This window comes from Ceratotherium simum, chromosome 1 (genome assembly GCF_057802395.1).
Source record: "Ceratotherium simum simum isolate JZ-2026a chromosome 1, ASM5780239v1, whole genome shotgun sequence".
NCBI classification, from domain to species: domain Eukaryota; kingdom Metazoa; phylum Chordata; class Mammalia; order Perissodactyla; family Rhinocerotidae; genus Ceratotherium; species Ceratotherium simum.
In genome coordinates, this window is record NC_141900.1 from 91,587,801 (window position 1) to 91,602,616 (window position 14,816).

At 43.9% G+C, this 14,816-nt stretch overlaps 1 protein-coding gene across 1 annotated transcript in view; it reads right to left on the reverse strand.

Moving 5' to 3' along the window:
- Window positions 1–3,655: 3,655 nt before the first annotated feature.
- SLC13A4 (solute carrier family 13 member 4) overlaps window positions 3,656–14,816 on the reverse strand; it is a 42,301-nt gene continuing 31,140 nt past the window's right edge. The window contains exons 10-16 of the mRNA XM_004430725.3: window positions 14,303–14,404; window positions 12,801–12,902; window positions 11,905–12,002; window positions 11,557–11,681; window positions 8,421–8,582; window positions 7,036–7,173; window positions 3,656–4,873 (exon numbers count right to left, since the gene is read on the reverse strand). Coding sequence (XP_004430782.1) covers window positions 4,736–4,873; window positions 7,036–7,173; window positions 8,421–8,582; window positions 11,557–11,681; window positions 11,905–12,002; window positions 12,801–12,902; window positions 14,303–14,404 — 865 coding nt within the window. The 3' untranslated portion in view covers window positions 3,656–4,735. The remainder of the gene's footprint in view (window positions 4,874–7,035; window positions 7,174–8,420; window positions 8,583–11,556; window positions 11,682–11,904; window positions 12,003–12,800; window positions 12,903–14,302; window positions 14,405–14,816) is intronic.

Sequence of the window (14,816 nt, forward strand, 5' to 3'; positions counted from 1 at the left end):
CTGCTTTTGGTTAGAGTACTTTGTTTTTCTGCAGTAACTTTCGGTACTAGTTTATGAACCATGCAAAATTTGTCATTATTCTGTGGTTACTCTCTTGGTTGTTGATGAAAATCTATAGTATCCACCTTGATCATACCACTTGGCTCACAAGATTTGATTTTCAGTGACTCAGTTGTTAGGAGAATGAACTACAGCCTCAAAGGGTAAAGGGTTACCATTCTTGAGGGTATTCAAAATGCCACAGGCTTAGAAATCGGTTTCCGAAGAGGGATTCCTTGTTATCAGCCTTGGTAGCAGTGTTATTTGTGTGTGTGGTCTCCCAGAGTGGTTTCTTTGGGCGTGAAGTTCACTTAGATGTTAGAAGATTAGGTCTCTATATATTATAAATTGTAAACAAAGCTCGTTTGGACTTAGGGCTTCCCTTAAGGTCACACTTAACCTCCCTGATAGGATCATTTCTACCAGCGGGAGCCATCCAGCATTTCTGTTCTTGCATTCACCTTCACCGTGTAAACTGCCAAACAGCGAATACAGGCTGACTTAGTGGTCACCATTCAGATACCCTCTCCCAGATTTAGGTTCTTGCAGCAGTGACAAGGAGCTGAGTTCTGGGGCAAGATTATCTTCACTGAGATGTATGTTGGAGGGACACCAGAAAAAATCATGGATTTTAGGGTGTAGTTGAAAGTTTGTAATGTGGATAGGGGTGGTGGTGATTGTGATCCTGGCACTGAAAGTTACGTTCCCTGGGGGGCTTTGTAGGGACCCTTGCCTCACAAATCAGTGGAGGGATGGGAAGAACTACTGCAAGACATGCCTTTTTTTCTTTAAAAAAATGTTTGAAAACTCCTGTTGGTGTGATTTAAGAACTTTTTGCCACACGTGACCATAAAAGGAGGGTTACATAAAATACTACTGAAGATTACTCCCATGTGAAAGAAAGGCTTCAGTTCAGGATTGATGTTGAGAACTTAATAAATACTTGAAAGCTTATCCTTAAACTGCCCCCCTCCCAAACAAAAAATCAAAGGGAGAGAAAACCCAAAACAACCTTGCTTAAACTTATCAAAAGGGGCTATATTTTATGAGTTTAAGTTACTAGTTGACATCTTTAGACTTTTCTTCTGATTTAGTGTTTTACTCAATTAAGCAGTTACCTGCTTCTGATTTAAAGGAGCAATTTTATTTCCTTTTTTCTAATTTGTTTCCTCAATTTTCACTGGTGTGACTATAGAGAAAAGTTAAGGTGTGTGGTTTTTCCAGTTGTCTGTACTTATGGGTTCATAGAGGATATGTACACGTACCGTGTTTTCATTTCCACTGCGCCGTTCACTCCCTAGATACTATGCTGGTGTTTGTTTTTCTGCTGAGGTCTCCCACATTTTTAATCCTTTTTCTGTTATTCCTCCTGAAGGAACCCCATATACTGTACTGCAGTAAATGAGGCTTTTCTGAAACTTCTCATCTTGGACTTTGCATGTAGTATTTCCATTCCTCATGCAGATGAATGAGTTCTCTTTTCCCTACTAACCATTAGGGCCTTGCCTTGTGGAAAGGAATAGGGTGGTGAAGGAAAGTATTTTGAGACCTTGCCTGGTCTCAATATGGAGTTTGTAACACTTAGATTTTCAAGTGTTCATTTTATACCTTTCCTAAATCTGGATGTAACTTACGTAGTCAAGTGCTGAAGATCTAATGGATGGCCTGTTTTGCAAGGCACTGGGAAAGAAACAAAAGACCAGAACAGTGAGGTTTTGTGGAAAGCGCTTAGGGCGGGGTTTTGTAAAACCTGAGTCTTTTTTTTTTTTTTTTTGTGAGGAAGATCAGCCCTGAGCTAACGTCCATGCCAATCCTCCTCTTTTTGCTGAGGAAGACCGGCCCTGAGCTAACTCTATTGCCAATCCTCCTCCTTTTTTTTTTCCCTTTTTCTCCCCAAAGCCCCAGTAGATAGTTGTATGTCATAGTTGCACATCCTTCTAGTAAAACCTGAGTCGTAAGCCTGCTTGAATCATTGCCTGTGTGGTAAGATCTTATGAAACGTGCAGTGTGGTTGCATCATTCTTACATGAACAGTTGTACAGGATTGGGACAAGAAAAAGGGGCCATGTAAATAGTGCGGGCAGTTGTGCTCAGCATGGATTCAGTGAGGGCAGCCCCAGAATGAGTCACCTGTGCACGCGGGTGGTCTCCATTCCCTTTGTGTTCTCATGGTTCCAGCAATCTTGCTATACTGAGAATGAGTCTAGTGTTTAAACTTTCTCAAACATGGTCCCTAAGGGTGACGCAAACTACTTTATTTGGTGTTCAGCTGAAGAAACAGGGATCTATTCTGACATGGGAGAGAAAACTGGCTATTTTTTGTTTATTAAAAGATGGCATGTGAGTCTTTGTGCCATGTAAATGCTAATGTAAAAGATTGTATACCATGTACTTCATGAGTGACTTAAAGGACTTTCAAAGGCAGCTTTGACTAAGCAAAATTGATGTATAATTGACTTGGGAATAAGATGCAACCTACACTTACTATCTTTGTTTCTCAGTTTCATCATCTGTCAAATAAGCTGGTATAAGATGATCATTTTCAGCTTTTCCATCCATATAGTATTGTGATATTAAAAGATAAAAACTAAATCATAATCTATTTCCAAGAGACACAAGACTACTAAGGAGAGCTCCAACAGTGGAGTGATTTTAGGTGACAAGGAGTTGTTAGTCATATCTGACATTTCCTGTCATTGCAATGAGCAATGAATGGCCTGAATCTCTGGTGTGGGGAAAGAACAGTGCTGTTCTTTAGAGTGGTCAGTAGACCAGACTGAAATAGATGCTCTTTCTGAATTGGCTAGTTGAGTGCATTAGCCATTTGGAGTGCCTGGCAGTGATCATAGCGGGGGAGTTGTGCTGCTTTCCCTTTAGGAGTGAGTCAGGTTCTCAAATAGCTGAACAATGGCCAGTAATTCTGAGTCAGCTTAATTCGAAGTCAACTTTTCTTTCTATTTTTACTTATTTATACTCCCAGAATCTTATTGATTATCTGCACCTTCGACTTATTGTCTGACTTAGAGCATTCATGTCTAACTTCTGTAGTGGGTCAGACATTTGATGATTTGGCTAACCCGACAATAGGAGTAACACCCTACTGACTCTTCTGAACATTTTAAAGCAAAATAACTGTAGAGATGCTGGCTTGATGAAACCAGCTGTCATGTACCTAATATTGGTATTTCATTTGGGCTCAGTAGGTCTTCACTTTTATAGTCGCCAAATAATTTGGCCTAAGCTAATTCACAGGGCAGAAGCAGTAATAGTCCTGGTTAAACCTGGTCAATCACACGCTGAGGTCAGAGTGTGCAAGTGTTGACTCGCACAGAAGAAACTTTACAACTCCTAAGATACTTATCAACTAAGGGAGTGATTTTATTGATAAGTTATTCCTGTAGGAAAACTGTACATGCTGTCAATAGTAACTTAAAATAATGAAAACAGTATAATAACTATGGGGTGCTCTATTTCCCATAAGATGTATTTAGCAAGTAACTGATGGTAGAAATTGGAAATATATAATGCTTGAAAGCTGGGGGCATTGGGAGCTATATCCAGTCATAGAGCAAGGATGTCTGTCATGGAGAAAGTGACACGGTCTTCAGGAGGAAGAAGGAGCCCTTGATTCCAAAGTGATTTTTCTCAAGGGAAACATTTATTGAGCAGTTACAGTTTACTATATTACATAAGTTGCTGGGGACTTGAAGAGACATAAGACATCTCCCCCTCCCTCAAGGGTCTCGTCGACTTGTAGGAAGTGACTGATGTGTTGGACTCTTGTGTACTTGCCTTCTCAGGAATGAACTACTCATTACATCCAGAAGAAAGCCAGCCAAATATCATTAATAGTGCTGTGGTTTAATTATAGTCTTGGCCTCCTTAATAAGACAGGTCTGAAAGTTTTTTCTCCCTCCTAGCACTTAACCAACGCAGTGGTATTGATGGTTAGTGATGAGTGAAGAGAGAGATACTAATCTTAGTGTGTCCTCTCTACTTCCTTTTCCTTTGACAAAGAGAACAGCACCAGCCTCTTTCTAAAGGGGAACACTATTTCTTTACAGGAATTTGGTGCCAAGGTAAAGAGAAGCCATTGAGGAGAGATGCTTAAAAGGGAATCAGAGTAGTGATAAAAGAGTACTGACTGCCACAAAGAGGACTTACTAAGAATTACCTGTTTGTGGAGAGAACTTAGGATAGAAACTCTTGAGAGAGAGTAGCTGACATTAGGTCTCAAGTTCTGGGGGAGACTTTCCCCCGAAAGGGGAGCTGTGACTGGTTTCATTATCTGTGCATAGGTAGGATGGTTTGGATTTCTCTTTCAACTCCTAAAAAGGGATTAAGAAGTTAAGAATAACATAAAACCTAGTGAGCCCAGTCAGGTTGTGAGGCTTAGCCTCTGAGGGGCAGCTGAGACGTCCTATCTTCAGAAAGAATTGATTGGAGAGACTAGATACAAGGAAATGAGAAAGAGTTTAGATTTTCTTGAGCTGTGGTGCTAAGGAAGGAGGGCAGAGAAGACACTAACATCCAAGCATGTGTATTTGGTTGTCGGAGGCTTCTTTTACTTCACTTGAGATGGTAGATGGCGGAATCTTCTGGTGGGGGTTATGTGCCCATGGTGGTTTTCTTGGCCCGTTGGTCAGATTCTCTGGGTGCTGGCAGCTCCTTTGGTTGGGCGGTTTGCCCACTTGTGTTAGGCCTGATCAGTGATGTTACTAACCTGAGCCCAGGCTGGAAAAGTGTCCAGGTGGAAGAGGCTAATTCCCCATGTATTGATGGCCACCATCACAATCACCAGGCCAATGACATTGACCCCTAGGCCAGCTTTCACCTGCATGACACAAACCAGCACACCCTAGTCACTGAGCAGGCAGCAGCACAGATCCCCAAGTGCTCCCCATCCATGCCCTACACCAAAGCCTTGCCCCTGACATGATCACAGCCCACCTGCTTGGCCCTGATTTGTTCTGGTCACTGCCTGGAGTGCTCTAGTGTTGCCTTGTAGGGTAGCACAGGGCTATGGAAGGATGGGAAAGGCAGGGAGGGCTTGGGGCTGGGAGAGGGCCATTAGAATCAGCTCCACTTATAGCATTCTCACTATCTAGTGGAGGCCTAGAAGGTGTGTACTTGGAACACCAGATCTTGGAATGTGAGAGTTACAAGGAAAAGGATCGTGCAGCTACATGATAGGGAAATGTGTTAAAATTAACCAGGTCTCTTTAAAGCAGGAACTTAGAGCCTTTAAGGTGCTGACACATCTGGGGGACTTGTAGGATTGGCTGTATTCTATGAAGCCTTTGCCACCGTTACTTTTTTTTTCCCCTCAAAGAACAGCTCATGGACGAAGTGTACCTTGGGTTAACCTAGGGAAACAGGTCAGCGGCCTCTGCTCAGCCCTTCCACAGGAAGGTGACACAGGCATGCTAGCTTTGCTTCTTTCTTCTGGAGGAATGTCACCTTCGACTCTGACCCCTTCCATTTCTGCCGTGGTATTGACACGCCCAGGCTGAAGGGGGATGTGAGGGATGACGATGGCAGAGCCAGGGCCAGATGGACAAATGTACAGTAAGGATAGCTTGCATCCTCCCAGGGAGTAACCAGGCATACAGCGTGTAGCCACAAGTCCACTAGCTGGCATTCAGTTGGGCAAGTTGCAAGGGAAAAATGAATGCTAGGAAATTGTTCCAAGCAAATGACTAGACGTGTCACCTCTCTTTCTGGCCTGAGCCCTGGAATTATTAGTCATCCTGGCCCCCTGGACCTTTGAGTGTAGAGAACCGCCCATGTTTCCCAGCAGGTGAGGGGGGCAGGTTCTAAAGGAGTTAAATTAAGGTTGCTTCTGCTGAAAAGGACCACGTAGAGCATCTAGTTTGAACCTCCTCATTTAGCAGATGAAGACACTGAAGTCTCGAGTCAGTGCCCAGGCTGGGAATAGAACCCAGGACTATCTTGCTTCTTGCCATCTGGTGCCTTCGGAAATTACTGGCTCCGATCACTTGATTCCAGGGTAGAAGGCTGGGGGTGAATGGTGGGGGCACAGAACAGAGGAAATGGGATGGGGGGCAGGAGAGCTGGGGCAGAGCTCAGTATGAGCAGGCTGAGGGTTGTGCAGTAGGATAGGAGGGGGAGAGGGGTGGCTGTGACCGCCCTTCCCTAGGCGTTACAGATGACTTAGATGAGCAGTTGGGAAGGATCTGAATATCTGAGACCCCCACTGAAGCTCTTTGTTCCTTTCCTCCATTTGATACTTACAGAGCTGCTGAGAAGGAGTTTGAACTCTAGTGAAAAAAAAACTTTTTAAACCCTCAGCAAGGGTGAATGGGCCCTATTTCAGACAGTCAGGCCCCAGCAATTTGTGTTGGTTTTTTTTCATCCTTCCCCCACTTCCGTCAGCCCTGGATATTAAGAAGCATAGCTGTGAGTATAGGTTGAGGAGTGGAAGGTGGGTATGCCCAACACTAAAATCAGCCGCAAAATATCTCCTCACAGCCATCTTTTGTGAGCCCAGCTGAAAAGTAAGAAATGAGAAATTTGCCATGGTTGCTTCAGGGGCTTCTTGCTTGGGGAGAGAGCTGAACATAAGGATCCTGTTCTCACAGAATATCTTTCACTCTAGGTTCATACACTTTCTCATACTTCAACTTCTATGAATAAACCAGCAACTCTTTGAATGAATATGCCCACTGGTCCAATGAAGAAACTGAGGCAAAGACTTGTGCAAGCTCATCCTGTGTCTGTTCCAGCTCCCTCTGTCCATGTACCACTTTCTCCCAGATAAGGGTTGGGGAGAGCACATTGTTGCTATTCTTGGTGCTTATGGACCAACCGAAAACCTTTTTACCAGTACCCTTCTTTCTACCACGCTAGATTGAGTGTTTTGACAGACCAAGGACACTGCTACAAAATAATAAACTTTAGGAGAAAGCTGTGCAGCCAGTCATCCCTGTCCTCATGGCAGCTGGGCCTGGCAGGAAGAGGGCACCCATGACTCACCATATCTTTGATCTGGCAGTGCCCATAGCTGAAGACGATGGCATTGGGGGGATTGCCCACAGGCAGCATCACTGCAAAGGAGATGCACATGGTGACGGGGATCAGGGTGTAGAGTGGATTAATGTGCAGTGTTTCAGACTAGGAGAAGAGAGAATTCACAGAAACATTAGCGTTGACATTAGACTTGGCATTTCCTGTGCTTAACATCACAAACATGTTTTAAGTGCTGGCTTGGTGTTGGCTAACCTTGGCCGGACACCATGTGCTAGGAGTGGTTAAATCACTGTCCTCAAGGGCATGCAGTGCTGGCCAACCCAAATGCGCTCATGCTGCTCACTCACTTCCCACGGAAACACGGGCTTTGAGTTACTTCCTAGAAGGGATGTTTCATTTCTTGGTGCTGGTCTAATTTTATTCTTTAGCTGAGAAATTCTTTCTTCAAACTCAAATCTCATGAGTAAGCTGCTTTGATTGAAGTAGGGATACTTCACCCTTGGGGTGCAGAACTAAGGTTTTTTTTTTTTCTAGGTAAGATGCTTGCTTTATATGGCATTTGAGACCATAGTGTTGCCTTCAATGTTGCCAAGTTTTAACTAAGTGCACTCCCATGCTCACACAAACGAGATGATGGAAGGGAGAAGTTGGAGGGAGACATCTGAGCAATGAGCAAAGAGCGAGGCTAGGGGCCAGTTTGGGGCTAGAAGGAGCAGGAGGATGTTACTTTGTTGGGGTTGGTCATTTCATAGGTCCCACCTCACAGAATGGGACAGATGCTTCATTGTGTCTAGTGCATTACCTTTGGGGCTGCTTAGCCAGACTAAGATCTGGCAGTTGCTCCCCTTCCCTATTCCATTAATAACAAATGGTTCTGAGACCGCGGAATGAGGCTGGCCTTGCTCACAATTCTCAAAACCTCCTGAACAGAGAAATTGGGTGGAGGTGGTGATGATAGTTAGAGCTGTGGTCTTGGTCTTTGCAGCTGTGTGTATTTCTGGGAGCATTTTTGCCTCCATTTTCTGTGGCTCTCTGGCCCTACTGTTGCATCTTATCTCAGAAGAGAAAGGTTGATGATGATTGTGGGGAATTGAAATCCTAGGGTTTTAACGTTATTTTGTTCATTCTTTTGTTTTGACTCAGGGCTGCCCCTAAACTAATCCTAATCCTTTGGAAAAGGTTTCTAGAACCCTTGCTGTGATTTATTAATTTATATATTTACTTCTCAATTGCTATTTAAAGAACTTGATTTTTCAAACTATGGCTTGAACGCCGATCAGTGAAGGCTGTGGCAATGACCAGAGGAGAGAGTACAGCCATGGAACTGCTCCCTGCCACCTCAGGCCCTTGGGGCAGCCCATCTAGATATGTGGGAGCCCTGTTCTACTCACCAGGCTGCACAGGATGGGCAAGAAGATGGTGATGGTGGCAGGGTTGCTCACAAACTCCGTGACAATGGACACCAGAATGCATGCCAGCAGGGTGACAGCCCACGGTGGGAGGCTGCTCAGGGACAACATCTGGTGCCCAATCCATGTGGAAAGGCCTGAGCTCTGCAGGAAGACAAGGTGATACAGTTAGAAGAAAGGGGGAAAAACACATTCCCCATGGAATTCTTAGACTCCAGAAGGTCAGGGATGTTGGGGGGCTGGAAGGGACCACCAGGAGGCATCCGATTTGCCTCCCTATTTTCAGGCAGACTGGAGCCAGCAGCATTCCTGATTTTTATGGTTAGAACATTTTTGTAGCCCAGAAAATTCTTTTTTATGATTGTACAACATTAAGTCTTACGGTCTCCTGGTCATTCGTCATGGGGCATGGAGAGCCACCCATCCTAACTGCCATGATCCTTCTTAGGACTTTGCCATGATGGGTTGGCAGGGATTGGAGATCTGTGGGGCCATCAGCCCCTCAACTTCAATCTCATTACCCATAAGCATAGTCACTTATGGTGACTAAAACAGCCCCAACCTGTTTTAGGTTCAAATCCCATCATGGATGACATCAGGATCTGCGATCTGCTAGTGCTTTTTGCTACACAAGATATGAAGGCATATTGCCACTCTTGAACCTTTTCCATGAGCAACATTAGAATAATGTTAGGATAGAATAATTCATTTGGCTGGAAGCTGTTGACCTGTCAATGTGAGGACTCTCCCCCCACCCCCAAAAATGGAGGGCACCATTGAGTTTTTGTATTGAAAAACCCCACGCTGCCATATGCATTCGCCTGCCCTCTCTTGTCTCCCTTCTATGGTTGACATGCTCTGACATTAACTATTTACCCTAGAGAGTGCAAATGCAATAAAGAAATGGGAGTAGGGCAGAAAGCAAGGTGAGACATTTTATGATTCCTTGAGCTGTAAGTCCTACTCATGTTTCACTATTAAAAACAGTCTCACTACACTGTCAGCAGGCTACCTTTTCTCCTCTTTTCCAAATTCATCAAAAGCTCATTTTATCTCCAGAGCACCCGGCCACCTCATAGACAACTGATGACCAAAAGCCTTCAGAATTTTCTCTGCTGTAGCCATTTTCACCTTGGAGCACTCTTCTTTCTTTGTTCTCTCCACTTGAGAGCTGCAAATCCAGTTATGTGGGCACTACATCAACTAATGGTTGGTACAGAACCTTGAGGCCTATAGGAACTCGGTAATTGCTACCTCTTGTTACACATTAAACCTGGCTTATTGGCAAAGACTGGGGAAGAAGAGCAGTTAGCTGAGCAGAAACAGTACCTTTTATAAAGAAATGGAATTTTATTCATCATGTTATTCAAACAGTACTCATAAGTAAAGTGAAGTAATTTAATGGCAATTTTTTTCCAATAGAACTGTTTTATACTATAATTTGAAATAAATTGATAAATTAGACTGCAAAGTTAGAAAAAAATACAAGAAAGAAAGTCTTAATTTTTTAAAACCTTGATATGGAAACATTTTACATTGGATTTTCCTCACTAATGTCAAGACTCTGAAATTATTTCATACTCGGTAGGAATCACGTATATCATACCCGAATTATATTATTAAAATTAGTAGAGTCAGTAGGTGTTACAGAAATATCAACTATACTATCTGTAATACATGCACAGTTTTGGTTAAAAAAAAAAAGTCTTTCCAGGCTAGACTCAGGAGTCAAAACTAAGAACTGAAATTCAATAAAGATAAATAGGATATCCTGAACTTGGAATTAGAAATATTGACAGCACAAAAACAGGACTAGTTTTAGGACTTGAGGTTTCATAGTGGCTAACGATTAAAAGAATACAGGGTTTTAGTTGAGTGCAATTTCAATGTAAATGTTGACATGAGTGCCAATGAAGCCTTGTAAAAGCTTCCATAAAAATCTCGGATGGTGCTTGGATCAGAGATGAGAGATGGGGCTTGGGTAATATAACTACTCTGCTCTGCAGTAGACTGACCACTTCTGGACCATGTTTGAATAAGGCCAAGGGCAAAGTGTGGTGAGTCCTGGGGCGAGAGACCAGCATGCTAAGAGGTCACTACTTCTATGAGGAATGGTTAAAGGAACTAGGGAGTTTTAGTTGGAAAAAAAGATGATCTAAGGGGATCTAATGACTTTCTTTATTAATAATTATTACCTCAGACAGGGTTCCAAAGGACAGAGCAAGAGCCAACAGTGGAAGACATTCAGAAGACCTGAGCTGAAAGTAAAGAACAACTATTTTTTGTTCCCTGTGCAAGGAGTCCCTGTCACTGGTGGTGTTCAAGCCAGGGGTGTCATGGAGGGAAATCTTACACTGAGTAGGAGATGGGACTCAGTGTCCTCCAAGGTTCCTTTCAAGTGTAGGATTCTGTGACCTTATTGTTAGCGATGCTGATGGCATTTAGGCCCTCACTGAGGGGGCAATCAAAGGTGAGCCAAGTTTAGAATGGGGGAATGTATATAGAGAAGGTGGAGGGAGAAACAGTGGGAACCTTAACCTGATTCATTGGTAGGGTCATTTTCTATTTCAGAAAGGGCTAACACTTTAGGAAAAATTCAACTATTTTCCACCAGCCCCCTTTAAAAGATCTCATTTCAAATCCTCCCAATCAGGAAATCAAGAAGCATTTATATCAGCCTTAGCATAGATTATCCAAAGGGGCTCAGTATATACATATGGACTGACTGAGGGACAATTTACTGTGTCACTTGGGGTGTCTCTGGGCCCTTACAGACCCTGTCTCCTGTCACTTATCACCACTGTCATCCTCAGAAAGAGATGGCTACAAAATCCAATAAACCTTTCCTTATGGCAGTGTGGGCCCGTAAATGAGGTATGAATGCCCGTGTGCCATGACTCTGTGGCACAGCTGATCTTTAACTCTCTGTTCCCAGTAGTGCTAGCTCAGGGTGGGACAGGATATTCATCCCTGGCTATATTGCTTCCCTTCCCAGTGACTTGGGTGAACATTCACCTCTCCCTCACATCCTTTGAATCTTCTCTCCCAGAACCGTAATGACTCAGGTAAAGCTGCTGGAAAAATATTTGACCCAATAAGAACAGAATTCAAGAGTTACCTTGCTGCCAGAAGCCAGAGCATAGCCTCCTCCCACCAGAATGACAATCTCCCAGGGCATGGTCTTCTGGAAGTCCTTCCACGTGATGATGGGCTCTGTCCCCAGTGAGGGCTCCCGCTTCTCCCCTAGATCACAGGTAGATAGAGAGGTAGATAGATAAACCCCAATGGGGGGGATTTGTGGAGATAGGGGCCCAACTGATGATCTGGATGATTTAGGAGGCTGCTCTGCTATTTTGGGGTGGTCGTGGGGAGAATCAGAAGGGCCTTGGTTAGGCTCCTTCTGAAAATTCTGACTTGAGTATTGGACTAGAGCCAGACCCAACTTCTTCCCTTGAACTCCTCTCACCATCATTCTTTTTCCCAAAGCAAGGCTTCTTTGCTGGAATCAGGAAGAGGAGGAAGCCAAGGAAGACAGAGACCGTGGCGTCGGTGCGGTAGCCTTTCCTAGCAAAGAGACAAGCAGGGCTGGAGGAGAAGGGTCAGGAAGCCTCATGGGTAACACGAAGTCTCAAGTCACTCTGTCTGAACACAGTGCCTCTTTTTAGCACCTCTTCTAGAGAGGACGTCAACCTTACTTCTTGCCAGTTGCTGCCATGCTATCCAACTGTGGATTTAATTGGCGATGGTTAATGTTGGAGGCAGGGCCTGGCTAGGGTAGATGTCTTACTGTGAATTTATGAGCCCATTAGAAGGAGTGATCAGAAGTTATTTAGATAAAAGAGAGCAGAAAAGGACGAGTCCTCTTTCCTGCCAGAGTCATACTTCCATGTGTGTCTTTTCTCAAATGAGAACCTGGTGCTGAGGACCTGTGGCCTGTGGCCCGGCCCTCGAGGGAATGTGCAGGGGAGGTACAGGAGCCTGTGTTTGCGTCTCCCTCCACTGGCCTCAGCCACTCCATGGCCAGCCTCTTTACAGCTGGTATTTTACTTTATAGACATTTTCTCCTTTAACTCTCATAACAACCTATGAGACAACTGAGGTTCCAAGAGCTTTAAGGAACCAGACCAAGCTCACACGGCTGGTAAGTGGCAGCACCGGATGGCAACCCAGACTCAGATTCCAAAGATTATTTTTCCTCCTGACTCCACACTGCAGCTTCCCTAAAAAGAGGAGACTTCCGAGGGAATGAAGTGCTTCCTGGGTTCATGACTGCCCCTGAGAGTCTGGAGGGGACACCAGTGGGAACTGCCTGAAGAGTTTCGGTGAGGGGGTTGTTCTTCAGGAGGAGACGATATCACTTACTTTTCAAAGAAAGAATCCCAGCCGGGAACAAAGCCAGGCTCCCGGGTAAACCACAGCACGGTCATCAGGATGAAGAAAAATCCAGTCACCATTTCAGGGTAGCTACAGCATAAAGCAGAAAGACTCGCTCCAGGAACGGGGAAATTTCTGTTAATTTTTTCACTTTGCTTCAGGATGCTCCTGTGTTCAGAGCTCCAACACCGGACACATAAAACCAGTTACCGCTTCACCACTCTGAACGGCTGACTGTGAAGTGGGAAGAGGGCTGAGATGATGCCAGAAAATATTACATTAACCATGCTTGCTAGAGAAATCTAGGTGGGAAGGGAACAATAACACAGCACCATACATTTATAAAATAAAATACAGAATGCAGTGAAATGAACCCCTCAAACACTGCCAGTGGGGGTAGGAATTGCTACAACCTTTCTGAGGCAATTTGACGATATATATCAGGAGCCTTAAATTCAGTCATTCCTTTCATCTAAGAAAATAAGCAGAAATGCACATTGAAAGATTACCTATTAAAAAATTAAACATTAAAAAGTGGAAACAACCTATATATCCAATGATATTTCATGACGTTAAATACATGTTGGTATAAATATATTTTAACATGAGATGCATCTAAAAATCATGTGTCCACAGCAGAATTAATGACCTGGGAACATAATGACAGTCTAATGCTAAGTGAAAAAAGGCGAGAGAGAAAACTGTGTTCACTATGGACTGAATTTTACCAAAAATACATAGAATTTTGCACAAAAAAGCTTGGAAGGAAAAGTACATCATGTTAACAGTTGTTAACAGTTAACACTCGGATGCTAGGAATGCAAGTCAATTTCAATTTTTTCTTTATATTTTCCTGTGTTTTCTAAATGTTCTACAATGAACATGTATTCCTTTTATAAATTAAAGTTTTAAAAATTACAGCTTATACCTTTTACCCAAAGTTGTACATGCCCATTGCCATAAAAGGAGAAACAGCCCTAATATAGAATGCTGGGTTGCTGTGGAAAAGCTGATGGACATGGCTGAAGGTTGGTGAGTGATTTCTTGGACCCTCTGCCTTAAGTCTGTATATGATGCTGCCTGATGCTCTAAATACAGTACAAAGTCCCCAGCTCCCAACAGTGGCCACAGGATCTTGGGGTGGCCCATTCTGAGCAATGTGAGGAGTGCTGACTTCAGAGAGCATTCAGCCTGTCCCCAGATGGTGGCCGTGCTGTCCTGCGTTGTTCTTTCTCCAGCAGCCCCAACTACGACACTCTACCCCCAGGCCATGGCTATACCTTGGACGCGGAATATAGCAAAGGGAACGGGCAGCCATCTGGAATCAGCCAGCTGGACTTTGGCATTAAATAACCTCTCTAAATGCCTGGATTCATAGTTGTGGGAAATTCCGCCAGCTCAAAGAACTGTGGAGAACAAGGCTGCTTCTGTGCTCACTTTCCCTGCCACACTTTCCTGGGGAAGGAGAGAGGTGAATGGCTGATTTTTACCTAATGGCTCCCAGCTTTTCATATTCCTCTTGGATCCTCTTCTCTGACAACTCTTCCCTTTTGGTCTTCTTCTTCTTGCTCAGAGAGCAGGTCTCTTTAAAACTGAGGGGAGAATGAGCAAAAGAGTAAAGGAAACATGCTTCTGAGGCCCGGAGGAGATCAGGTGTCAGGCAAATACTAGACCACTGGCTTGCTGTGGGCACTTTTCTCCTCTTCACTCACACGCTCTGCCCCTCCAACCCCACCTATCGTATAACTTTTATTTGCCAAGTTTCACAGCCTCTCATCAGTCTTCTCCCCTAGCCTTTTGGTATATCCCTGTGGTATATCAATGTGAAGTTACATCTTATGGACTTGTGCAAGTGTATTTATGTGGGGTTGTTTCTCCATGCTTGTCTTTTACATAAATGAGAGTCAATGTGATGTGGCATACATGTGTAGATGTTTATATGTTTGTGTGTTTCACACACACGTATGTGTGTGTGTTTGTCTAGAGACAAGGCTTATCTGGGGT